Consider the following 27,125-nt stretch of genomic DNA (forward strand, 5'->3'; position numbering starts at 1 on the left):
ACCTCCATGTTACAACACTACCTCCATGTTACACAACACTACCTCCATGTTACAACCTCCATGCTACACAACACTACCTCCATGTTACACAACACTACCTCCATGTTACACAACACTACCTCCATGTTACAACACTACCTCCATATTACACAACACTACCTCCATGTTACAACACTACCTCCATGTTACACAACACTACCTCCATGTTACAACCTCCATGCTACACAACACTACCTCCATGTTACACAACACTACCTCCATGTTACACAACACTACCTCCATGTTACAACCTCCATGCTACACAACACTACCTCCATGTTACACAACATTACCTCCATGTTACAACCTCCATGCTACACAACACTACCTCCATGTTACACAACACTACCTCTATGTTACACAACACTACCTCCATGTTACAACCTCCATGCTACACAACACTACCTCCATGTTACACAACACTACCTACATGTTACAACACTACCTCCATGTTACAACCTCCATGCTACACAACACTACCTCCATGTTACACAACACTACCTCCATGTTACAACACTACCTCCATGTTACAACACTACCTCCATGTTACACAACACTACCTCCATGTTACTACCTCCATGTTACACAACACTACCTCCATGTTACAACACTACCTCCATGTTACTACCTCCATGTTACACAACACTACCTCCATGTTACTACCTCCATGTTACACAACACTACCTCCATGTTACAACACTACCTCCATGTTACACAACACTACCTACATGTTACAACACTACCTCCATGTTACACAACACTACCTCCATGTTACACAACACTACCTCCATGTTACACAACACTACCTCCATGTTACAACACTACCTCCATGTTACACAACACTACCTCCATGTTACACAACACTACCTCCATGTTACACAACACTACCTCCATGTTACAACACTACCTCCATGTTACACAACACTACCTCCATGTTACAACACTACCTCCATGTTACACAACACTACCTACATGTTACAACACTACCTCCATGTTACACAACACTACCTCCATGTTACAACACTACCTCCATGCTACACAACACTACCTCCATGTTACACAACACTACCTCCATGTTACACAACACTACCTCCATGTTACAACACTACCTCCATGTTACACAACACTACCTACATGTTACAACACTACCTCCATGTTACACAACACTACCTCCATGTTACAACACTACCTCCATGTTACACAACACTACCTACATGTTACAACACTACCTCCATGTTACACAACACTACCTCCATGTTACAACACTACCTCCATGTTACACAACACTACCTACATGTTACAACACTACCTCCATGTTACACAACACTACCTCCATGTTACAACACTACCTCCATGTTACACAACACTACCTCCATGTTACAACACTACCTCCATGTTACACAACACTACCTCCATGTTACACAACACTACCTCCATGTTACAACACTACCTCCATGCTACAACACTACCTCCATGTTACAACACTACCTCCATGTTACACAACACTACCTACATGTTACAACACTACCTCCATGTTACACAACACTACCTCCATGTTACACAACACTACCTCCATGTTACACAACACTACCTCCATGTTACACAACACTACCTCCATGTTACAACACTACCTCCATGTTACACAACACTACCTCCATGTTACACAACACTACCTCCATGCTACACAACACTACCTCCATGCTACACAACACTACCTCCATGCTACACAACACTACCTCCATGTTACACAACACTACCTCCATGCTACACAACACTACCTCCATGTTACACATACTGTAAACTGCTTCATCTGCAGCCTGCCTGGTTTATTAGATAACTGACCTTTTTATTGTCTGTTGTGCGTGTGCACAGATGTACGATCTTCATTTGATCGCACTTTTGCAGGAAATGTCAAACTTGTAGGAAATTTCAAACTTGTAGTGTATTTGAGGTTTAAAAAGGCTTCTGAAGTTTGTAATTTCCACTTTCAGACTTGATTTTCCCTTGTGAAAAATATATCAACCCCAAACAAAAATGTACATTAATTATAATCCACATAATAATTCACATTTCCTGTTGCTGCAGAATAATTTTCCTGCTGAAGCAAACTGGCTCAAATTAAGATCCTGTGTGTGTGTGTGTGTGTGTGTGTGTGTGTGTGTGTGTGTGTGTGTGTGTGTGTGTGTGTGTGTGTGTGTGTGTGTGTGGTGTGTGTGTGTGTGTGTGTGGACAATATACCACCAGACAAAGCCTCTGGTTCATCATGTTGTCTTTCTCTCAGCAGTGCAGTGTCCCTCCCACTATTGCTGAAGTCCCCAGAGACCTGGATCTAGAAACTCAAGGCTGAACCCCACCTACTGGCTAAAAGATTGATGAAAAAACAGTACCAGTCAAAAGTTGGGACACACCTACTAATTCCAGGGTTTTTCTTTCTTTGTAATATTTTCTACATTGTATAATAATATTTAAGATAGAAGATAGCCCTATTTGGTAAAAGACCAAGTCCATATTATGGCAAGAACAGCTCAAATAAGCAAAGAGAAACGACAGTCCATCATTACTGTAAGACATGAAGGTCAGTCAATCTGGAACGTTTCAAGAAAGGAAGACCCAGAGTTACCTCTGCTGCAGAGGATCAGTTCATTAGAGTTAACTGGCTCTCATGAGGACCGCCACAGGAAAGGAAGACCCAGAGTTACCTCTGCTGCAGAGGATCAGTTCATTAGAGTTAACTGGCTCTCATGAGGACCGCCACAGGAAAGGAAGACCCAGAGTTACCTCTGCTGCAGAGGATCAGTTCATTAGAGTTAACTGGCTCTCAGGAGGACCGCCACAGGAAAGGAAGACCCAGAGTTACCTCTGCTGCAGAGGATCAGTTCATTAGAGTTAACTGGCTCTCATGAGGACCGCCACAGGAAAGGAAGACCCAGAGTTACCTCTGCTGCAGAGGATCAGTTCATTAGAGTTAACTGGCTCTCATGAGGACCGCCACAGGAAAGGAAGACCCAGAGTTACCTCTGCTGCAGAGGATCAGTTCATTAGAGTTAACTGGCTCTCAGGAGGACCGCCACAGGAAAGGAAGACCCAGAGTTACCTCTGCTGCAGAGGATCAGTTCATTAGAGTTAACTGGCTCTCATGAGGACCGCCACAGGAAAGGAAGACCCAGAGTTACCTCTGCTGCAGAGGATCAGTTCATTAGAGTTAACTGGCTCTCATGAGGACCGCCACAGGAAAGGAAGACCCAGAGTTACCTCTGCTGCAGAGGATCAGTTCATTAGAGTTAACTGGCTCTCATGAGGACCGCCACAGGAAAGGAAGACCCAGAGTTACCTCTGCTGCAGAGGATCAGTTCATTAGAGTTAACTGGCTCTCATGAGGACCGCCACAGGAAAGGAAGACCCAGAGTTACCTCTGCTGCAGAGGATAAGTTCATTAGAGTTAACTGGCTCTCATGAGGACCGCCACAGGAAAGGAAGACCCAGAGTTACCTCTGCTGCAGAGGATAAGTTCATTAGAGTTAACTGGCTCTCATGAGGACCGCCACAGGAAAGGAAGACCCAGAGTTACCTCTGCTGCAGAGGATCAGTTCATTAGAGTTAACTGGCTCTCATGAGGACCGCCACAGGAAAGGAAGACCCAGAGTTACCTCTGCTGCAGAGGATCAGTTCATTAGAGTTACCCGCCCAAATAGTTCAAGTAACAGACACATCTCAACATCAACTGTTCAGAGGAGACTGTGTGAATCAGGCCTTCATGGTCGAATTGCTGCAAACAAACCACTACTAAAGGACACCAATAAGAAGAAGAGACTTGCTTGGGCCAAGAAACATGAGCAATGGACATTAGACCGGTGGAAATCTGTCCTTTGGTCTGATTGGACAAATTGGAGATTTTTGGTTCAAACCGCCATGTCTTTGTGAGATGCAGAGTAGGTGAACGGATGATCTCCGCATGTGTGGTTCCCACCGTGAAGCATGGAGGAGGAGGTGTGATTGTGTGGGGGTGCTTTGCTGGTGACACTGTCTGTGATTTATTTGGAATTCAAGGCACACTTAACCAGCATGGCTACCACAGCATTCTGCAGCAATATGCCATCCTATCTGGTTTGTGCTTAGTGGGAGTATCATTTGTTTTTCAACAGGACAATGACCCAACACACCTCCAGACTGTGTAAGGGCTATTTGACCAAGGAGAGTGATGGAGTGCTGCATCAGATGACCTTGCCTCCACAATCACTCGACCTCAACCCAATTGAGATGGTTTGGGAAGAGTTGGACCGCAGAGTGAAGGAAAAGCAGCCAACAAGTGCTCAGCATATGTGGGAACTCCTTCAAGACAGTTGGAAAAGCATTCCTCATGAAGCAGGTTGAGAGAATGCCAAGAATGTGCAAAGCTGTCATCAAGGCAAAGGGTGGCTACTTTAAAGAATCTCACTTTTTTGGTTACTTCATGATTCCGTATGTGTTATTTCATAGTTTTGATGTCTTCACTATTATTCTACAATATAGAAAATAGTACAAATAAAGAAAAACCCTTGAATGAGAAGGTGAATCCAAACTGTTGACTGGTACTGTATGTTTCAATTGAAAATGTTTAGTGTTGGCTTATTTGGCTGTGCTGGATTGCTGATTGCGTTGGGGTCCTAACACCAACTACGGTTTTTACTCATCTCTCTCAGACCATTGATTGTTCAATGTTCTTCTCCCTCCCCAGGTCAGGAGAAGCCCTCGGAGCAGGAGACCAATGAGACGAAGGCCCCAGAGACCATCAACCGCTACGGAAGCATCAACTCCCTGGACTCCACAGCCTCGTCGGGCATCGGGAGCTACAGTACACAGATGTCAGGGACAGACAACCCAGAGCAGTTTGAGGTTCTCAAACAACAGAAGGAGATCATTGAGCAGGGCATCGACCTGTAAGCCAGACTAGTGCTGCTATACTGTATACCTGAATATATTAATCTTATCCTGTATAGACAGCTGAATATATCCACCTTATCCTGTATAGACAGCTGAATATATTCATCTTATCCTGTATAGACAGCTGAATATATTCATCTTATCCTGTATAGACAGCTGAATATATCCACCTTATCCTGTATAGACAGCTGAATATATTCATCTTATCCTGTATAGACAGCTAAATATATTCACACCCAGGGGTGCACAACTCCAGTCCTTCTAGTGAGGGAAGTTGTCCTGTTTGTTGTCCTAGGTTTAATTTCTCCCTGGCACTTAATTTATCAATTAATGCCATTTATTAATTTGCCAATTATGAATGAGTTAGTTTATGTAATTAGGACAACATATAAATGATAGACTATGGCTCTGGAAGGCAACTTCCTTTTCCAACTTAGTAAGCATACTGTAGTAAGCATAATGTAGCACTGTCTCTGTTCTCTGCTCCGTGGTCAGGTTCAACAAGAAACCAAAGAGGGGTGTCCAGTACCTCCAGGAGCAAGGTATGCTGGGAACCACCCCGGAGGACCTCGCTCAGTTCCTGCACCAGGAGGAGAGGCTGGACTCGGTAAAGAACCTTTTTAAATCTGTTTAACCAATCTACTTCAGTTATCTGCATTTAATTTGACTTGTGTGGATCCAAATAAACCCACTCTACCTCATTCAGCTCTGTGCTCTCTGAACCTTTGACCTTTTAACCTGTCCATTGTGATTTAGTAGTGTAGAGTGGTTGTTGCGAATGTAACAGCTAATAGGGGATCTGGTTGGTAAATACACGAATACCCATTCTAGCTCATTAAACTCTAGGTTTACACAGTTCTCTCTCTCATCCGGCCTCCACACAGCTGCAGGCCCAGAGCAGAACACATCCATCCCATAGAAACACCAAGGCTCTTAGCTCCTAATGCTGAACTGCCAGCATTATCATCCCACTCCAAGAGGATTCCTACGTCCTCCACCAAGCGCACATCAATTTATATTTTAACGAGTGAAGCACTCTCCCGGTTGATTGGCTGGCCTCGGGGGGGTTCGGTTCGGTGATAATCGGCACTAAAGTGTGTTCATAACATCTGCTTTGGAACAAGAGGCCCTCAAACAGCTAGACAGAGAGACTAGTCTGACAGCACTGGGAGAGAACATAGTCCTTTCCTCTCAGTTGGCTGTGCCTCTGAGGGAAAGGAGATGCTTGTTTGGACAATATGTGTTAATTGGCTTCCAATGTGTAGCACATGCATTAAAGAGTCAAGCGAGTAAGCTGTTTTTCTATAACACTCAATATCTATTGATTGAACTCAATGTCATTGCATCGACCTCTTCTTTCTCTGTCCCCTCGCTCTCTCGCTCTCTCTCTCTGTCTCTGTCTCGCTCTCTCTCTCTCTGTCTCTGTCTCGCTCTCTCGCTCTCTCTCTCTCTGTCTCTGTCTCTGTCTTGCTCTCTCTCTCTTTCTCTGTCTCTGTCTCTGTCTCTCGCTCTCTCTCTCTGTCTCTCTCTCGGTCTCTGTCTCTGTCTCTCTCTTGCTCTCTGTCTCTCTCTTGCTCTCTCTCACATCCTACCTCTCAGACTCAGGTGGGTGAGTTCCTGGGGGACAATGATCGCTTCAATAAAGAGGTCATGTATGCCTACGTGGACCAGATGGACTTCCAGGGCAAGGACTTTGTCTACGCTCTCAGAACGTTCCTCGAGGGCTTCCGTCTCCCGGGAGAGGCTCAGAAGATCGACAGGCTCATGGAGAAATTTGCTGCGAGATACCTAGAATGCAACCAGGGGTGAGTGTGGAGTGGAGTGTACTAGTCTTGGTATTGTGGATTTGTAGACTTAGAAGAAGACTTAATTTGTGATGTCAAGCACATTCAAGGACATTGACTGCCAGGAGTCAGATTGCTCTCTATTATCAAGTCAGTGCATTCACTAAATATCTGTGTTGTCTCGCTCTTCCTCTCTCCTCTCTCTCTCCTCTCTCTCTCCTCTCTTCAGGCAAACTGAGTTTGCGAGTGCAGACACTGCGTACGTCCTTGCCTACTCAATCATTATGTTGACAACAGACCTTCATAGTCCGCAGGTAAGACCGCAGCCGGAGACAGTTTCTGGGAAGATGAACTGACAGAAACAATCACCTCAGCTGCGTTTAGCAGACATTTATCCATGGCAGACACACAGGGAAAGCAATGCTAGCTGTTGCAGACAGATAAACAGACAAATAGGCTGGCGGAGAGAGACGGACAGACATGCAGGCAGACAGACAGGCAAATACGCATTCAGACAGGCAGACAAATAGGCCGGCGGAGAGAGACGGACAGACATGCAGGCAGACAGACAGGCAAATACGCATTCAGACAGGCAGACAAATAGGCCGGCGGAGAGAGACGGACAGACATGCAGGCAGACAGACAGGCAAATAGGCAGACAGACAGGCAGACATACAGGAAAATAGACAGACAGACAGGCAGGCAGAGATGCAGGCAGGCAGACAGATAAACAGACAAATAGGCCGGCGCAGAGAGACAGACAGGCTGGCAGACAGACAGGGTATGGTTATGGTAATAAATCTCATATTTTACTTTTCAAAGGTGAAGAACAAGATGACTAAAGAGCAATACATCAAGATGAACAGAGGGATCAACGACAGCAAGGATCTACCGGAGGAATATCTGTCTGCCATCTACGACGAGATCGCAGGGAAGAAGATCGCTATGAAGGAGACCAAGGAAATTACTCTGAAATCCAACAAGCACAGTGCGTATCTCTGTTCCTCTGTGTCTGCCAGCACAACTGTGTCATTACAGACTGAAATTGAGCGTGTCAAATATGATTTTGTTCAGACGTCAAGATGTGAAATGCCTATTTTGCGGCGTAATGGATCTTTCTCAAGTAATCAGCTTTAGATGTACCCGACGAGAGCCATCTGATATCTTTGTGGAGATCATAGAATTCTCATAACAATCAAAGAGATATAAAGGGGATTAAGATATAGTTTGATTAGATTGTATTACTGATCTGTGGAAAACGTTTGAGATAGTCTCTGTTGTACAATGGGAAAGTTTATGAGTGGATTATTTTCAGTTATAAACTGGGGGGTTCGAACCCTGAATGCTGATTGGCTGAAAGCTGTGGTATATCAGACCGTATACCACGGGTATGACAAAACATGTATTTTTACTGCTCTAATTACATTGGTAACCAGTTTATAATAGCAATAAGGCACCTCAGGGGTTTGTGATATATGACAAATATACCACGGCTAAGGGCTGTATCCAGGCACTCCGCATATGTCATGCTTAAGAACAGCCCTTAGCCGTGGTATATTGGCCATATACCACACCCCCTTGGGCCTTATTGCTTTTGTTCAAGTGTCTTCCTCTCATCTCCTATATGATATGCACTGATCTGAAAATATAGGCAAAAGCTAAATGGAGGAAGCCTTTAATATGATCCTGGTTCAGGTGTAGCCAAAAGAAGCAGAGATTGTTTGTTGATGTTTTGGCTTTGCCTTTGTTCCTGGATTAGGTGTGGCCAGTGAGAAGCAGAGGCGGCTGCTGTATAATGTAGAGATGGAGCAGATGGCTAAGACAGCCAAGGCCCTAATGGAGGCTGTCAGTCACGTCCAGGCTCCCTTCACCAGCGCCACACACCTGGAGCATGTCAGACCCATGTTCAAGCTGGCCTGGACCCCGTTCCTAGCAGCCTTCAGTGTGGGCCTCCAGGACTGTGACGACACTGAGGTGGCTTTTCTCTGTCTGGAGGGAATACGCTTTGCCATCCGGATAGCCTGCATCTTCACCATACAGGTAATCTAGTTAGCACGCTAACACTGTATGTGTTCAAATGGTGTGTTTCCCAAATATTATTGTATTGTATTTCTTACGTTTTTTTGGCAGGGACAATGTACCACAACACATACAGTGGGGAGAACAATTATTTGATACACTGCCGATTTTGCACGTTTTCCTACTTACAAAGCTTGTAGAGGTCTGTAATTTTTATCATAGGTACACTTAGTACACATAGGTACACATAGGTACACTATCATAGGTCAACTGTGAGTGACGGAATCTAAAACAAAAATCCAGAAAATCACATTGTATGATTTTTAGGGTAATTAATTTGCATTTTATTGCATGACATAAGTATTTGATCACCTACCAACCAGTAAGAATTCCGGCTCTCACAGACCTGTTAGTTTTTCTTTAAGAATCCCTCCTGTTCTCCACTCATTATCTGTATTAACTGCACCTGTTTGAACTCGTTACCTGTATAAAAGACACCTGTCCACCCACTCAATCAAACAGACTCCAACCTCTCCACAATGGCCAAGACCAGAGAGCTGTGTAAGGACATCCGGGATAAAATTGTAGACCTGCACAAGGCTGGGATGGGCTACAGGACAATAGGCAAGCATCTTGGTGAGAAGGCAACAACTGTTGGCGCAATTATTAGAAAATGGAAGAAGTTCAAGATGACGGTCAATCACCCTCGGTCTGGGGCTCCATGCAAGATCTCACCCTGTGGGGCATCAATGATCATGAGGAAGGTAAGGGATCAGCCCAGAACTACACGGCAGGACCTGGTCAATGACCTGAAGAGAGCTGGGCCCACAGTCTCAAAGAAAACCATTAGTAACACACTACGCCGTCATGGATTAAAATCCTGCAGCGCACGCAATGTTCCCCTGCTCAAGCCAGCGCATGTCCAGGCCCGTCTGAAGTTTGCCAATGACCATCTGGATGATCCAGAGGAGGAATGGGAGAAGGTCATGTGGTCTGATGAGACAAAAATAGAGCTTTTTGGTCTAAACTCCACTCGCCGTGTTTGGAGGAAGAAGAAGGATGAGTACAACCCCAAGAACACCATCCCAACCGTGAAGAATGGAGGTGGAAACATCATTCTTTGGGGATGCTTTTCTGCAAAGGGGACAGGACGACTGCACCGTATTGAGGGGAGGATGGATGGGGCCATGTATCGCAAGATCTTGGCGAACAACCTCCTTCCCTCAGTAAGAGCATTGTCTGGGTCTTCCAGCATGACAACGACCCGAAACACAGCCAAGGCAACTAAGGAGTGGCTCCGTAAGAAGCATCTCAAGGTCCTGGAGTGGCCTAGCCAGTCTCCAGACCTGAACCCAATAGAAAATCTTTGGAGGGAGCTGAAAGTCCGTATTGCCCAACGACAGCCCCGAAACCTGAATGATCTGGAGAAGGTCTGTATGGACGAGTGGGCCAAAATCCCTGCTACAGTGTGTGCAAACCTGGTCAAGAACTACAGGAAACGTATTATCTCTGTAATTGCAAACAAAGGTTTCTGTACCAAATATTAAGTTCTGCTTTTCTGATGTATCAAATACTTATGTCATGTGATTTTCTGGATTTTTATTTTAGATTCCGTCTCTCACAGTTGAAGTGTACCTATGATAAAAATTCTCCAATTTTTGGAGAGAGTAAAGCAGTTCTCTCTCTCTCTCTCTCTCTCTCTCTCTCACTCTCACTCTCTCTCACTCTCACTCTCACTCACACTCACACACAGCTGGAGCGGGATGCGTACATCCAGGCCCTGGCACGGTTCACCCTGCTCACAGCCAGCTCTGGCATCACTGAGATGAAGCAGAAGAACATCGACACCATCAAGACTCTCATCACCGTCGCCCACACAGACGGAAACTACCTGGGCACCTCCTGGCACGAGGTCTGGACCCGCTTCCCACTTTTCATCTAATTTTTCAGTCTAGTAATCAGTAGTAGCTGTTATAGTATCACTGTCAGTATTGCTGTCCTACGTTATATTGTATAATTTTGTCTCCATTTTGATGTGGAACCGATGTGATAAGTATGTTTCTCTGTCAACTAATTAAGACTAATGAGTAGATATATCTGTGCAAATGAATGAATAAATAAGTGAATGTATGGGTGCCCCCCACCCTCCTACAGATAATGAAGTGTATCAGTCAGTTGGAGCTGGCCCAGCTGATCGGGACAGGGGTTAAGGCCAGGTACATCTCAGGGACGGTTCGGGGGAAAGAGGGCTTCATCACCAGCACCAAGGAGCAGAGCAACGACGAATACCTGGGCCTGGGTCAGTGCTTATCCCTTTAATACATGTTTTGGTTATAAACTGGTTAAATAAACGGTAGTTAACAAGCAGGTGATGTGCTTGATGCTGGAGATGCTTGGTAACATGCTTGACTCTGGAGATGCTTGGTAACATGCTTGACTCTGGAGATGTGACTGACTGTCCTGTGGTCCACAGCAGGTGGGACAGTAGACCGGAAGCAGATCCTCAGTATCCAGGAGTCCATAGGAGAGACCAGCTCCCAGAGTGTGGTGGTGGCTGTAGACAGGTAGTTACTGTAGTAGTCTCTTATAGATCCTGCTGTATTACCACTGACTGCTTTGGGGTCTTAACTCTGCCATTGTTCTATCATGTGAATAAATGTACTGTAAATGTTTTAAATATGATTGATTCTGTTCTTGCAGAATATTTACAGGTTCTACCAGACTGGATGGTAATGCAATTGGTGAGTGTTCTAAATCGGAACTGAATTCAATTACAGTGTTTGATCACATCCTTACCCGATGTGGATGTATTGGCATTGTACCTGTCCTGACGGTTGACTAACACTGGTTTCTCTGTGTTTTCAGTGGACTTTGTGCGCTGGTTGTGTGCTGTGTCTATGGATGAGCTGGCCTCGCCCACACACCCCCGCATGTTCAGCCTGCAGAAGATAGTGGAGATCTCCTACTACAACATGGGACGTATCAGACTGCAGTGGTCCAGGATCTGGGAGGTCATTGGAGACCACTTCAACAAGGTGGACATCTTGGGATTTATTTCTCTGCTTAAAGCAGGGGTACACAACTCTGGTTGTCAGGGACAGCTGTTTTTTTCCCCTCCGCATTAATTGATCGATTCATGTTGTTGGTTAGATCAGTGTTTCCCAACTCCAGTCCTCCAGTTACCCCCTAACAGAACATGTTTTTGTTGTATCCCCCCGGACAAGCACGCCTGACTCAACTTGTCAAGTAATCATCAAGCCCTAAATGAGTTGAATCAGGTGTGTTTGTCCGGGGCTACAACAAACATGTGTTCTGTTAGGGGGTACTGGAGGACCGGAGTTGGGAAAACACTGGGCTTGAAAGTCAACACCTGATTAACCAGGTGTTAATCAGTCTTTGTAACATTGCCCTCAGCAACACATAGCTTAAAGAATCTAATCTAAGGGCTTTAGTACTTCACTGATTTCTGCTGTGTTTCTGAAGTGCGGCATGTCTTATTTTGCAAGTCATGTTTCTGACTGGAGTCTAGTTTATCAGAGAACACACAACGTGATTTGGAGAGGACAGAAGTGTTAAAATAGGCTATTACCCTTGCAAAAAAAGATTGCAGTTTTGAAACTGCAGTAAAAGTGCAGTAACTGCAGTAAAAGTGCAGTAACTGCAGTCAACTGTGGTATTTTGGACGCAGTAGTTGCAGAATAACTGCAGTTATACTGCACTCTAACTGCAGTTACACTGAACAATTACTGCAGTAAGTGAGTGGGGTAGAGATGTTACATTTCTTTCTGTCTATATGTTCAGGTTGGATGTAACCCCAACGAGGACGTGGCTATCTTTGCTGTGGATTCTCTCCGGCAGCTGTCCATGAAGTTTCTAGAGAAGGGAGAGCTGGCAAACTTCAGATTCCAGAAGGACTTTCTGAGGCCTTTTGAGCACATCATGAAAAAGAACAGGTAAATAGGATGTTGCCTTAAACGTTATTCCTGATTGACTCCTGTGATTCAATCAGGTTCAAGCATTTCGCTACACCCGCAATAACATCTGCTAAACACGTGTATGTGACCAATAACATTTGATTTGAGTGTGTTTGTGTGCACGTGTTTAGCATAATTGCATGAATATGCTTGTGGTTGTGCTCGCTTAGGTGCGTGTATGGTGGTACATGTACACACAAGCTGGTTGCCTAGGCACTTGGCTGTGGTAGTCTGGCGTCACAAGGTTGGTATTGTATTTTACCTCTGTGGTTCACATTTCAGCCCCTAACTCGGTTTGCGCTGCAGTCAGCCAGTCTCCCTGTACTCCCTTACGGAAAAACGCACACTCATTTTGCATGATCACATGTGAAGTGTTCCAAAAACACATGTGAAATCTGGTCTTTCTGTAAGGGCTGGGTCACTGCTCTGTGTCAAACACTCACCCAGCTCTCTGAGCAAACAGTCAGTCAGAACTAGGGCTGTCGCTGTCACGAAACTTTGCCAGTCGGTGATTGTCAAGCAAATAACTGTCGGTCTCACAGTAATTGTCTGTTAATTAACAAACACATTTAGCATCTCCTGGCTTCCACACACAGCCTACAAGCCACTGATGCAGACCTTTGGAACATCTACATTTGACAAAGTCTAATAAATCCATGTTATATAGCCTACACCACAATAAATCCATTATTAACGTAACGATGTCCACTGAGAGTCAGGAAGCAAGTTCAGGGAGTGAATACATTTAACAGATAAATGAACAAAACAAGAAACACAAACAGCACACCGACATGGAACAGGAACAGAAACAATGACGACTGGGGAAGAAACCAAAGGAAGTGACACATAAAGGGCAGGTAATCAAGGAGGTGATGGAGTCCAGGTGACAGTACCCCCTCCCAGGCGCATTGGGCTCCAGCCGCAGGACGCCAACCACAGGGACGATCCCCGGGATCCGGAGCGGACCGGCTGTCTCCAGTGAGGCACAGAAACCTGAAGAACCGGCTGAGGAGTGAACCTGATGAGCCGGCTGAGACCTCCCCGGTTGCCTCGGCTGAGGCAAGGGAACCTGTTCCACCGGCTTCGGCATGGAAGCCTATCGAACCGGCTGAGGCCTCCCAGGTAGCTCCGGTTTTGACACCCGGACCCGACATCACCTCCAAAGAAAACACCAAAAAACACTCCCAGATGCTTCCCTTTGGTGAATCATCATTCTGTAACGATGTCCGCTGAGAGTCAGGAAGCAAGTTCAGGGAGTGAATACATTTAATTAATAAATGAGCAAAACAAGAAACACAAACAGCGCACCGACATGAAACAGGAACAGAAACAATGAAGACTGGGGAAGAAACCAAAGGGAGTGACATATATAAAGGGCAGGTCATCAAGGAGGTGATGGAGTCCAGGTGAGTGTCATTATCCGCCTTACGCTGGTGACAGGTGTGCGCCCTAACGAACCGCCTGGTGACCTAGAGGCCGGAGAGGGAACACACGTGACTGCCAAATGGTTGTGGGCTACACTAGTTCATTTAGCATACAAGATTTGCTTAGAATTCCATGGCATTCTTTTATAGTATGAAGAATACAATTGAACAAAGCTGAATAAAATATAAATATTTTCTCCAAATGATTTGAGGGAGTGCGCACATGTGGCTATTCTGTGTTGTGCGGTTAACAAAGAAATAGGTACTCCTATATGCTTAATTTAGAGTTATTAATATAACTTTAGTTGTTCTACAAATGTTGGGCTATATGTTTTGATGTGTAATATATTGTTAGGCTGCATGATGAGTCTCTAATGATGATTTGAAAAAAGGCATGAGCTCTGCTTTGTTTTTTGTACACACTTCATTAGTTTCTCATTCACAGTTTGACAAGCACTTGATAAAGCCTTGAATTTCACGGCAGCATCCCCTTTGTGGCCGTAATGCACCCTAATGCATCCATGCTTCTTGCGGACAGTGGTGTCCTTCTCCTATCACTTGATCGGGTCTTTCTCACAGGCTACAAGTGAAGACAGACACATCTGGGATGCAACTGCACACGTCCTTATACAATTCCTTATCCAATGCGTATTGAAGATATCGGAAGAACTGTCCGTCCACATTTACTTTTTGTCAGCCAACAAGACGAGTAGGCCTAACGAACAGCAAAATCATTAGCCTATGTCGATCTACTATCCCCCATTGTACAAAAGTTGACCTATTCTGTGCGAGAAATAAATATTCCCAACATAGTCTGGGCAGTTGTGGGATGCAATATATCCCAAATTAATTAATACAACCACTAGCATCAAAAAAAACGTTGACGCAATGTGGCCGACGCAACAGATCAGAACATTTAGCTTAAAATGCTGATAAACTATTAGGCTATTTCTTCACATTATAAGGGCAGCAATGCGCACATGCAGTAGCCTTTAAGTGTGAATGCTCCATTAGCTGAAAACACCATTATCAAAAGTGACTGCAAATGTGATTATGCATGTAATGCTTTAAATTTAAAGGTGCATTGAGGTGTGTGACTATGATTCTAAAAAGTCGCCAAAAAAAAGGGAATTTCTTATAATGGGCATCATTCACAAGTGATAATATATAATTCACAAGTGATAGGCTCATATTGTCACCCAGCAGACTATTATTGATTTAATCTTGTCATTACATATACTAAATAATATATATGTGTGAAATTTGATTTGATTTAGAATGGGGCTATTATCATGCACCTGTTTCGAAGACATTTGCATTGATGTCAGAGTGATTAGAGGGACAATAGAGTGCTGAGTACCAGGAAGTTAGAAGGCTTTGTAGGCTACTAATGACCAGCAGCAGCATATCAGAGCTTGGAGAAGCCTAATTACCGTGACTAAACGGTCACATGGAATTTGACTGCCTTCGTGACTCGTAACCGACGGTGTGGCGGTTATATGGTCACCGCAACATCCTTAGTCAGATCTAACCCGAGATGGAGATTGTGATTTTATATAATATCTCTTCTTGGTTTTGAGCACTAGAATTGCACTCTGGCAACTAAATCAAAGATAACAGAGTTGAAGTTGTGACACAGATGCAGTTGATTCAAATTGGAGTTAAAGGCTGTTTTCATTGATGTGAAGGAGCACTACCAGTCCCAAATCCAACCACTGGTTTACTGTGAGAAGAGTGTTACAGCTCAGAGGAAGTGGCAGGGAGCCACGTAAAGCCACGGACGCCCTGTGGTGCTGTGTGTTCATTAGACTCAGTGTGTGAGAGTACTTTTGTGCAGAGGCTGGTCCTCTCTCATTCTTCAAAGCACCCGGAAAAATAGACCAGCTCTTTGCTATGACAACAGTCACTGTCGGAAACCAGTATGTCACAACATCCAAAAGGGGGAAAATGAGAAGGGCTGTAGCAGGGGTACTTGTACTGCAGTATGGATGATCCTCCTCATAGTCCAACGTTCTTTCACATACAGTATAACCCATATGTCCTCCTCCTGCTCCTCCAGATCTCCAACGATCAGGGACATGGTGGTGCGCTGCATAGCCCAGATGGTCAACTCACAGGCGGGGAACATCCGGTCGGGCTGGAAGAACATCTTCTCAGTGTTCCACCTGGCTGCCTCGGACCAGGACGAGAGCATCGTAGAGCTAGCATTCCAGACCACGGGGCACATCTCCAGTGAGTTACTAACACACACACACACACCTCGGGCTAAGAACTTTCATATCTGATCTGTCCTGTCTCTATCTTATAATGTGTTATTTTCAATATGATGGTTTCACTATTAGATTAATATTTAATCCTCAAGTTGTTTATTTTAGTATTTTTGATGACAGGGCCATGGAATGTAATTCTGATTGACAGATCAGTTAACTTTAGTCATCAGATTCCAATTTGGTCCATTTCCTCTGATCTTCATCTGTTCTTCTCTCAGCGAATGTATTTGAGAAGCACTTCCCAGCCACCATAGACTCCTTCCAGGATGCAGTCAAGTGTCTGTCTGAGTTCGCCTGCAACGCCTCCTTCCCGGACACCAGCATGGAGGCCATCCGCCTCATCCGACACTGCGCCAAATACGTCTCTGACAGGCCCCAGGTCAGTTACAAACAAACACTGGACTGGGTTTATTACCAGGTTTCATAGTTAAGACCTGAACCCAAATCAGTCATTGCTGAACATCGAATGGTACTGCCCATAGTTGTTCATGTTAGACCATGACTGTTCCCCAAACATTCATATTTTTCTTGTGACTTACCAGCTAAACATTGTAAGTCACTCTAGGTAACAGCATCTCCCAAATTAGAGATATATCTGTGTATATACAAAAATAATAATAATGTTTTACCTGTATTCCACCTAAAAGGAAGCGATTACCAAACCTTCCATAACAAAGCCATCACCTACAGAGAGATGAACCTGGAGAAGAGTCCCCTAAGCAAGCTGGTCCTGGGGCTCTGTTCACAAACACAAACAGACCCCACAGAGCCCCAGGACAGCAACACAATTAGACCCAAACAAATCATGAGAAAACAAAAAGATAATTACTTGACACATTGGAAAGAATTAACAAAAAAACAGAACAAACTAGAATGCTATTTGGCCCTAAACAGAGTACCTGACCACTGTGACTATATATACACTACCAGTCAAAAGTTTGGACACACCTACTCATTCCAGGGTTTTTCTTTATTTTTACTATTTTCTACATTGTAGAATAATAGTGAAGACATCAAAACTATGAAATAACACATATGGATTCATGTAGTAACCAAAAAAGTGTTTAACAAATCAAAATCTATTTTATATTTGAGATTCTTCAAAGTGGCCACCCTTTGCTTTAATGACAGCTTTGCATATGAAAATGTACCATGTTAGAAAATATGGTGCTTACTGCCAGTACTTTTCCCCAAGGTCTCTTGTCTCTACCCTCCAGCCCCACAGCCTGCTTTCTGTTTGTTTGTGTGGGGTGGTGTGTGGGGGTGGACAAGAGGAGAGGAGGGGATTAGGTGTGTGTGTGTGTGTGTGTGCGCGCGCGCGCATGGGCAGTGGGGCAAATTCAGGGAAAGCCTCCAGTGAACCGTACATACGGCTTAGACTGTTAAAACGTTAGTGTTTGTCCGCATGTCCGTGTATGTGTGTGTCATCTCCGGGCATGGTGGTAAGCAATCCTGTTTTCTCTCTGGCAGGCGTTCAAAGACTACACCAGTGATGATATGAATGTAGTCCCAGAGGACCGGGTTTGGGTGAGAGGGTGGTTCCCCATCCTCTTTGAGCTGTCCTGCATCATCAACAGGTGTAAACTGGACGTCAGGACCAGGTGAGAAGAGTTTCAGTCCTGTGCCATCCTAGATGGGAATATTAAGTCTGAACTGATGGTAAAAGGTGTACTGTTGAGTAAATGTGTGTGTGTGTGTCAGGGGTCTGACGGTGATGTTTGAGGTGATGAAGACCTATGGACACACCTTTGAGAAACACTGGTGGCAGGATCTGTTCAGGATCGTCTTCAGGATCTTTGACAACATGAAACTGCCTGAGCAGCAAACTGAGGCAAGTCTCTACATCCCAAATACCCATTCATCAAAGACCCAGCTGTATCTCCTGTGTAACCAATGCCTATTTCCATATGTACACCATTGGTTCCACAATTTACAGCACCAATCCCTGGGTACAACTAGTATCCAGTACCAATTGCTACAATGACTAGATTATACCCAGAGGCACTGGTGTAACCGTTGTAAACCCTTCTGTGGTGTTTTGGTCTGCCAGAAAGCAGAGTGGATGACGACGACCTGTAACCACGCACTTTACGCCATCTCTGACGTGTTCACGCAGTACTTTGAGTCTCTCAGTGATGTCCTGCTGGATGACATTCTGGCACAGCTGTACTGGTGTGTTCAGCAAGGTGAGGACAGACAGACACCTTCAGTCCTGGGTTTATACTGAGTACACCTCCATTCAGTCCATATTTCCTCTCCTTTTTTCTTTAAGGAGTGGGTCATTTTTTGGTTGACTGGATAAGATGGAGGTAGAGAGTATAGTGAAATAGCAGTAGGATGGATTTGAACCCATGTTGCAGCGGTATATGTGATCCAGATGCGTATGGACTGCTAAACCAGCAGTCCCTCACTTATTCTCTCCACTCTCTCTTTTCTTGACTCCTCCTCTCCCTCTCGGCCTAGATAATGAGCAGTTGGCCCGGTCAGGCACCAACTGTCTGGAGAACGTGGTCATCCTGAATGGAGAGAAGTTTACTCCGGAGACCTGGGACAAGACCTGTAACTGCATGCTGGACATCTTCAAGACCACCATCCCACACGCGTAAGATACTGATGCAGGCTTTATTCATATCGCTGAGATTCATCTGGGAATATTGTCTGTGATGATTGTGTTATTGATGACCATAGTGATAGTAAACATGGAGAGCACCGAGTCATATTTCTTTATAAAAATAAAAAAAATCCTTTATTTAACTAGGCAAGTCAGCTAAGAACAAATTATTATTTTCAATGACGGCCTAAGAACAGTGGGTTAACTGCCTTGTTCAGGGGCAGAACGACAGATTTATTTTTCCTTGTCAGCTCAGGGATTCAATCTTGCAACCTTTCAGTTACTAGTCCAACGCTCTAACCACTAGGCTACCTGCCGCCCCTACACTCTAACCACTAGGCTACCTGCCGCCTCTACACTCTAACCACTAGGCTACCTGCCGCCCCAGTATAAACTTCATATGAAGACACACCCAATAAGAAGGGACGGGAGAGGTGGTATTTAATGGCCGGGGTCACTTCTACCATTGTTTAGTTAACAGAGTGATATCTGACTGTCTGTGTATGGTATAACACTGTCATGCTGTGTAAAAGTAGAGTAGCACTGTCCTGTCACATATCGTACCTCTCTGCCCTCGTCAGGCTGTTGACATGGAGACCAGCAGGAGCAGAGGGAGATCCCATGACACCACAGGACATATCAGACAGACAGCTGGTATGTTTCAAACCCTGACTGTACTGTAGGTCTTACAGTCAGTCTGGTGTATCTCTTATGCCAGATTAGACCGTACAGCAACGTAACCCAGTACCATGCAGACAAAATAACTTCTGCCCATGTGCCTTCAGGACTCAATTTCCCAGAAGTCCGTGGACATCCAGTCCCATTCCGAGGACCAGCATTCCATCAACAGCGCAGAGAGGGTTGCCATGGAGACCCGGCGGCAGAGTCAGTACAGCACAGGCATTTATGAGGACGGCCCCAGAAACAGGACCCCAATAAGTTAGTGTCTCTCTCACTTTTACCACTTTTACGCCTTGTGCAACTGGAGTGTTTTTCAACCTTATGCTCATTATTTGTGTGTGTGTGTGTGTGTTCCACAGAGATCCAGGAGCAGAGGTTATTCTCAGCCTTGCTCATTAAGTGTGTGGTGCAGTTGGAGCTGATCCAGACCATAGACAACATGGTCTTCTTCCCTGCGACCAGCAGGAAGGAGGATGCTGAGAACCTGGCTGCTGCACAGGTAACGGCTCACTCCCTCTGTGGAGGATGAGAGGTATCACTGCTTCAGAACTTTGGGGAAGGACACATTTCTTGCTAAAATGTTTGTTTTTGCCAGATTAATTTTCAATAGTTTGGCTGGATGGACTGATCATTGAAAATGTTAAATGTATCTACTGCAGCGTTTCCCAAACCCGGGCCTAAGGGTTGCACGTTTAGGTTTTTGTCCTAGCACTACACAGCTGATTCCAATAATCAACTCATCATCAAGCTATGATTATTTGAATCGTGCTAGGGCAAAAAACAAAACGTGCAGCCCTTGGGGTCCCCAGCTCAAAGTTTGGGAAACGCTGATGTACTTACTATACAGTGGGGCAAAAAAGTAGTTAGTCAGCCACCAATTGTGCAAGTTCTCCCACTTAAAAAGATGAGAGAGGCCTGTAATTTTCATCATAGGTACACATCAACTATGACAGACAAAATGAGGGAAAAAAATAGGAGGGTTTTTAATGAATTTATTTGCAAATTATGGTGGAAAATAAGTATTTGGTCAATAACAAAAGTTTATCTCAATACTTTGTTATATACCCTTTGTTGGCAATGACAGAGGTCAAACGTTTTCTGTAAGTCTTCACAAGGTTTTCACACACTGTTGCTGGTATTTTGGCCCATTCCTCCATGTAGATCTCCTCTAGAGCAGTGATGTTTTGGGGCTGTTGCTGGGCAACACGGACTTTCAACTCCCTCCAAAGATTTTCTATGGGGTTGAGATCTGGAGACTGGCTAGGCCACTCCAGGACCTTGAAATGCTTCTTACGAAGCCACTCCTTCGTTGCCCGGGTGGTGTGTTTGGGATCATTGTCATGCTGAAAGACCCAGCCACGTTTCATCTTCAATGCCCTTGCTGATGGAAGGAGGTTTTCACTCAAAATCTCACGATACTCGTCGTGTTTGGAGGATAAAGAATGCTGAGTTGCATCCAAAGAACACCATACCTACTGTGAAGCATGGGGGTGAAAACATCATGCTTTGGGGCTGTTTTCCTTTACAAGGATCAGTCGTCCTGGTCCCTTTGCAGAAAAACAGCCCCAAAGCATGATGTTTCCACCCCCATGCTTCACAGTAGGTATGGTGTTCTTTGGATGCAACTCAGCATTCTTTGTCCTCCAAACACGACGAGTTGAGTTTTTACCAAAAAGTTATATTTTGGTTTCATCTGACCATATGACATTCTCCCAATCTTCTTCTGGGTCATCCAAATGCTCTCTAGCAAACTGGACATGTACTGGCTTAAGCAGGGGGACACGTCTGGCACTGCAGGATTTGAGTCCCTGGCGGCGTAGTGTGTTACTGATGGTAGGCTTTGTTACTTTGGTCCCAGCTCTCTGCAGGTCATTCACTAGGTCCCCCCGTGTGGTTCTGGGATTTTTGCTTACCGTTCTTGTGATCATTTTGACCCCACGGGGTGAGATGTTGCGTGGAGCCCCAGATCGAGGGAGATTATCAGTGGTCTTGTATGTCTTCCATTTCCTAATAAATCCTCCCACAGTTGATTTTTTCAAACCAAGCTGCTTCCCTATTGCAGATTCAGTCTTCCCAGCCTGGTGCAGATCTACAATTTTGTTTCTGGTGTCCTTTGACAGCTCTTTGGTCTTGGCCATAGTGGAGTTTGGGGTGTGACTGTTTGAGGTTGTGGACAGGTGTCTTTTATACTGATAACAAGTTAAAACAGGTGCCATTAATACAGGTAACGAGTGGAGGACAGAGGAGCCTCTTAAAGAAGAAGTTACAGGTCTGTGAGAGCCAGAAATCTTGCTTGTTTGTAGGTGACCAAATACTTATTTTCCACCATAATTTGCAAAAAAATTCATAAAAAATCCTACAATGTGATTTTCTGGAGTTGTTTTCCTCATTTTGTCTGACATAGTTGAACCTATGTACCTATGATGAAAATTACAGGCTTCTCTCATCTTTTTAAGTGGGAGAACTTTCACAATTGGTGGTTGACTAAATACTTTTTTTGCCCCACTGTATGTTCTAATTGTAGTAGTTGTTATGGAAGGAGGAATCTATTGACAACAAAAAAGTGAGAAGGCTCTATGTGTTTGGTTGTCGAAAGGTTGTCTAATGGTTGTGTAATGTATGTATTTGGTTGTCTAATGGTTGTGTATGTATGTGTTTGGTTGTCTAATGGTTGTGTATGTATGTGTTTGGTTGTCTAATGGTTGTGTAATGTATGTGTTGGTTGTCTAATGGTTGTCTATGTATGTGTTGGTTGTCTAATGGTTGTGTATGTGTTGGTTGTGTATGTATGTGTTTGGTTGTCTAATGGTTGTGTATGTATGTGTTGGTTGTCTAATGGTTGTGTATGTATATGTTGGTTGTCTAATGGTTGTGTATGTATGTGTTGGTTGTCTAATGGTTGTGTATGTATATGTTGGTTGTCTAATGGTTGTGTATGTATGTGTTTGGTTGTCTAATGGTTGTGTAATGTATGTATTTGGTTGTCTAATGGTTGTGTATGTATGTGTTTGGTTGTCTAATGGTTGTGTATGTATGTGTTTGGTTGTCTAATGGTTGTCTATGTATGTGTTGGTTGTCTAATGGTTGTCTATGTATGTGTTGGTTGTGTATGTATGTGTTTGGTTGTCTAATGGTTGTGTATGTATGTGTTGGTTGTCTAATGGTTGTGTATGTATGTGTTGGTTGTCTAATGGTTGTGTATGTATGTGTTTGGTTGTCTAATGGTTGTGTATGTATGTGTTGGTTGTCTAATGGTTGTGTATGTATGTGTTTGGTTGTCTAATGGTTGTGTATGTATGTGTTGGTTGTCTAATGGTTGTGTATGTATGTGTTTGGTTGTCTAATGGTTGTGTATGTATGTGTTTGGTTGTCTAATGGTTGTGTATGTATGTGTTTGGTTGTCTAATGGTTGTGTATGTATGTGTTGGTTGTCTAATGGTTGTGTATGTATGTGTTGGTTGTCTAATGGTTGTGTATGTATATGTTGGTTGTCTAATGGTTGTGTATGTATATGTTGGTTGTCTAATGGTTGTGTATGTATGTGTTTGGTTGTCTAATGGTTGTGTATGTATGTGTTGGTTGTCTAATGGTTGTGTATGTATGTGTTTGGTTGTCTAATGGTTGTGTATGTATGTGTTGGTTGTCTAATGGTTGTGTATGTATGTGTTTGGTTGTCTAATGGTTGTGTATGTATGTGTTGGTTGTCTAATGGTTGTGTATGTATGTGTTTGGTTGTCTAATGGTTGTGTATGTATGTGTTTGGTTGTCTAATGGTTGTGTATGTATGTGTTGGTTGTCTAATGGTTGTGTATGTATGTGTTTGGTTGTCTAATGGTTGTGTATGTATGTGTTTGGTTGTCTAATGGTTGTGTATGTATGTGTTTGGTTGTCTAATGGTTGTGTATGTATGTGTTTGGTTGTCTAATGGTTGTGTATGTATGTATGTGTTGGTTGTCTAATGGTTGTGTATGTGTTGGTTGTCTAATGGTTGTGTATATATGTGTTTGGTTGTCTAATGGTTGTGTATGTATGTGTTTGGTTGTCTAATGGTTGTGTATGTATGTGTTGGTTGTCTAATGGTTGTGTATGTATGTGTTTGGTTGTCTAATGGTTGTGTATGTATGTGTTGGTTGTCTAATGGTTGTGTATGTATGTGTTTGGTTGTCTAATGGTTGTGTAATGTATGTATGTGTTGGTCCTCTCCAGAGAGATTCTCTGGACGCAGCAGACGTACTTGTGGAGACCCAGGACCAGGGAATGTACCACTATCTGACCTCAGAACAGCTGTTCAAGTTGCTGGACTGTCTGCTGGAGTCCCACCACTTCGCCAAAGCCTTCAACGCCAACAACGAGCAGAGGACCACTCTCTGGAAGGCAGGTGGGTCACTGCACCAGAACAGAGGCGGTTATACCAGCGTCCATCTATGGCTATGCAGTGCACCACCCGAGGAATCTGCTAGAATGACATGAAGTAGAAGAGTGATGTTATGAATCTCAAATGGAATTCTTTGAACAATTGGCACAATGTCCCTCGTTTGTACTCCCTAATTGTAATGGGCCTCTCTGTGACTAACGGGCAGTAACCACTCTCTCTCTCTGTCTGTTCCAGGTTTTAAAGGGAAGTCAAAGCCCAATCTGCTGAAGCAGGAGACCAGCAGTCTGGCGTGTGGCCTGAGGATCCTGTTCCGGATGTACACTGATGACAGCCGTCAGACTGCCTGGGAAGAGGTCCAGAGACAGCTGCTCAAGTAAGGAAGGACCGCCACGCCCCACCACCATATCACTGAATGGCGCCTGTCAAACTATACAAATGCCCTCTGAGAAGGCAGTGTCTAGTTCTTTTCTACTGCTTCCTGCTGTTGTTCTGCTCCTCTCCCTCTCACTAACGAGCCTTTCACCATGTCACGACAATCCCTGATCATCCTCTCACTGCACACACAAACCTCCCTCATGGAGCAGTGTGTGATGGGAGTCATACGGAGGGAATTACTGTATTTTCACATATGTCTGGAGGATGCCCAGAATGTGCTCTCGATTTACAAAAATATTTTATAACTAATTTGCTGCTTTGGTGTGGGTGGAATTCTCTGCAAACATTACTTTTATTTAAATCCTATAAATGGAATGTCTGGGGTATTTAAGAACCAGGCAGCAGGCAGCTATCTACCAGAATAAACTACTTTCATAATTTTTCATGAGGGGGAGCAAGGGCATGTCAGACGCCTGTTATTTATGAAGGGCTGCTTGGAGAGGACAGGCTGCTGGGAGAGGACAGGCTGCTGGGAGAGGACAGGCTGCTGGGAGAGGACAGGCTGCTGGGAGAGGACAGGCTGCTGGGAGAGGGCAGGCTGCTGGGAGAGGGCAGGCTGCTGGGAGAGAGGACAGGCTGCTGGGAGAGAGGACAGGCTGCTGGGAGAGGACAGGCTGCTGGGAGAGGACAGGCTGATGGGAGAGGACAGGCTGATGGGAGAGGACAGGCTGATGGGAGAGGGCAGGCTGCTGGGAGAGGGCAGGCTGCTGGGAGAGGGCAGGCTGCTGGGAGAGGGCAGGCTGCTGGGAGAGGGCAGGCTGCTGGGAGAGGGCAGGCTGCTGGGAGAGGGCAGGCTGCTGGGAGAGGGCAGGCTGCTGGGAGAGAGGACAGGCTGCTGGGAGAGAGGACAGGCTGCTGGGAGAGAGGACAGGCTGCTGGGAGAGAGGACAGGCTGCTGGGAGAGAGGACAGGCTGCTGGGAGAGAGGACAGGCTGCTGGGAGAGAGGACAGGCTGCTGGGAGAGGGCAGGCTGCTGGGAGAGGACAGGCTGCTGGGAGAGGGCAGGCTGCTGGGAGAGGACAGGCTGCTGGGAGAGGGCAGGCATTGATCAGTCCATGTCATTAGAGGGGAGCAGAGTTGAATGGGGGGGTGGGCACGCATCTCGATACGACACCGGTGCTCTGTCCTGACCCTGACCACAGCTGTCCGAGGGACTGAGACAGAGTCACGCCTCTGTTTACTAGGGAATAGAGAAGTCACAGTCGCCGACGCAAAACTGAATTATCCACCAAAGCGAGAGTGGAATCGAAATAAATTGGTCCTGAGAGAGAATGACTGAGTCAGATTGTGTTGATGTATCGCCAACAGTCGATGACTCCCACTCTCTCCACTCATTTAGACAGCCTGTCTAAATGTGACAGCTATCTGAAATGTCTGGAATGGATAGTGGGTATTGTATATGGATCCACAAACAGACAGGATGCCGTTGTTATTACCGAGTCAACACAGTTGTCATCGCCTTGTCTCTTTTAGAGGATAACCAAGTAGCTATCATCTTGTCTCTTTCCTCTTTCTTTCTCTTTCACTTTGTATTAAAGGCAGTGTCTAGATTAGCAGGAAACTTTTAGGTTGTCGGTCTCTATGTGCATTCGTGTGTGAGGGAGAGAGAGACAGAGAAAGAAGGGGGAGAGAGAGTTAGCCAGAGAGGGAGAGACAAAGGGAACACTCACTGAATTGCACTGTCACAAAGATGCGCAACAAAACTGACACACACCACACAAACACAGCAGGGCATGCTAGAGGAGACTGCAGCAGCAAACTGACACACACCACACAAACACAGCAGGGCATGCTAGAGGAGACTGCAGCAGCAAACGGACACACACCACACAAACATAGCAGGGCATGCTAGAGGAGACTGCAGCAGCAAACTGACACACACCACACAAACACAGCAGGGCATGCTAGAGGAGACTGCAGCAGCAAACTGACACACACCACACAAACATAGCAGGGCATGCTAGAGGAGACTGCAGCAGCAAACTGACACACACCACACAAACACAGCAGGGCATGCTAGAGGAGACTGCAACAGTACTGCAGGGTTGATTATGGCAGTGTTCTAAAATAACTAAACAGATTTGGGAGGTGACTAGGTCATGGAGTGTAGGGGAACTGGAAGGTGGGAAAGAGAGGAGGAGGAGGTGGAGGGATGAAGGGCTGGCAGATGGCGGTTCTGAGGAAAGGTCCAGGGTGAGGGCTAGAGGGAAATGCTGAGGTCATGGCTGCTCCTCTCCCTGTGGCTGGTGTAGTCAACTCATCAAACAATTTCACGTTGGCAGTGAAATAAGTCTGGGTGCTAATTAATTAGTGAATCGCATCTTAATCCTGTGTCACTGAAACGTTTTCATATGGCAAATGAGTCATGTGGTCATGATCCCTTCCTATTTCCCTCTAGTGTGTGCAGTGAGGCAGTAGCCTACTTCCTGACTCTAACATCAGAGAGCCACAGAGAAGCCTGGACAAACCTACTCCTCCTCTTCCTCACCAAGGTCCTGAAGATCAGTGATGACAGGGTAAGGATCTCAACCATTAACAACATTGACAGGCCATTGATCTGGTCAGGTCATTGTCAGTGACATGTTCAAGGAGA

The 27,125-nt window shown here is 45.0% G+C and overlaps 1 protein-coding gene across 4 annotated transcripts in view; it reads left to right on the top strand.

Moving 5' to 3' along the window:
• LOC110535318 (brefeldin A-inhibited guanine nucleotide-exchange protein 1) overlaps positions 1 to 27,125 on the top strand; it is a 96,640-nt gene that overhangs the window by 67,742 nt on the left and 1,773 nt on the right. For 3 of the 4 annotated variants that reach the window (XM_036934957.1, XM_036934959.1, XM_036934960.1), the window contains 24 exons: positions 4,754 to 4,955; positions 5,455 to 5,566; positions 6,559 to 6,764; positions 6,973 to 7,057; positions 7,566 to 7,731; positions 8,503 to 8,783; positions 10,516 to 10,674; positions 10,917 to 11,061; positions 11,236 to 11,326; positions 11,463 to 11,503; positions 11,628 to 11,797; positions 12,564 to 12,715; positions 16,220 to 16,392; positions 16,649 to 16,809; positions 17,901 to 18,031; positions 18,132 to 18,261; positions 18,481 to 18,616; positions 18,894 to 19,032; positions 19,623 to 19,695; positions 19,827 to 19,980; positions 20,082 to 20,221; positions 23,929 to 24,100; positions 24,332 to 24,470; positions 26,931 to 27,048. In XM_036934957.1, coding sequence (XP_036790852.1) covers positions 4,754 to 4,955; positions 5,455 to 5,566; positions 6,559 to 6,764; positions 6,973 to 7,057; positions 7,566 to 7,731; positions 8,503 to 8,783; positions 10,516 to 10,674; positions 10,917 to 11,061; positions 11,236 to 11,326; positions 11,463 to 11,503; positions 11,628 to 11,797; positions 12,564 to 12,715; positions 16,220 to 16,392; positions 16,649 to 16,809; positions 17,901 to 18,031; positions 18,132 to 18,261; positions 18,481 to 18,616; positions 18,894 to 19,032; positions 19,623 to 19,695; positions 19,827 to 19,980; positions 20,082 to 20,221; positions 23,929 to 24,100; positions 24,332 to 24,470; positions 26,931 to 27,048 — 3,476 coding nt within the window. The remainder of the gene's footprint in view (positions 1 to 4,753; positions 4,956 to 5,454; positions 5,567 to 6,558; positions 6,765 to 6,972; positions 7,058 to 7,565; positions 7,732 to 8,502; positions 8,784 to 10,515; positions 10,675 to 10,916; positions 11,062 to 11,235; positions 11,327 to 11,462; positions 11,504 to 11,627; positions 11,798 to 12,563; positions 12,716 to 16,219; positions 16,393 to 16,648; positions 16,810 to 17,900; positions 18,032 to 18,131; positions 18,262 to 18,480; positions 18,617 to 18,893; positions 19,033 to 19,622; positions 19,696 to 19,826; positions 19,981 to 20,081; positions 20,222 to 23,928; positions 24,101 to 24,331; positions 24,471 to 26,930; positions 27,049 to 27,125) is intronic. The other variant, XM_036934958.1, reaches the window with a different exon arrangement.

The sequence above is a fragment of the Oncorhynchus mykiss genome, chromosome 11, assembly GCF_013265735.2.
Source record: "Oncorhynchus mykiss isolate Arlee chromosome 11, USDA_OmykA_1.1, whole genome shotgun sequence".
Classification (NCBI taxonomy): Eukaryota; Metazoa; Chordata; class Actinopteri; order Salmoniformes; family Salmonidae; genus Oncorhynchus; species Oncorhynchus mykiss.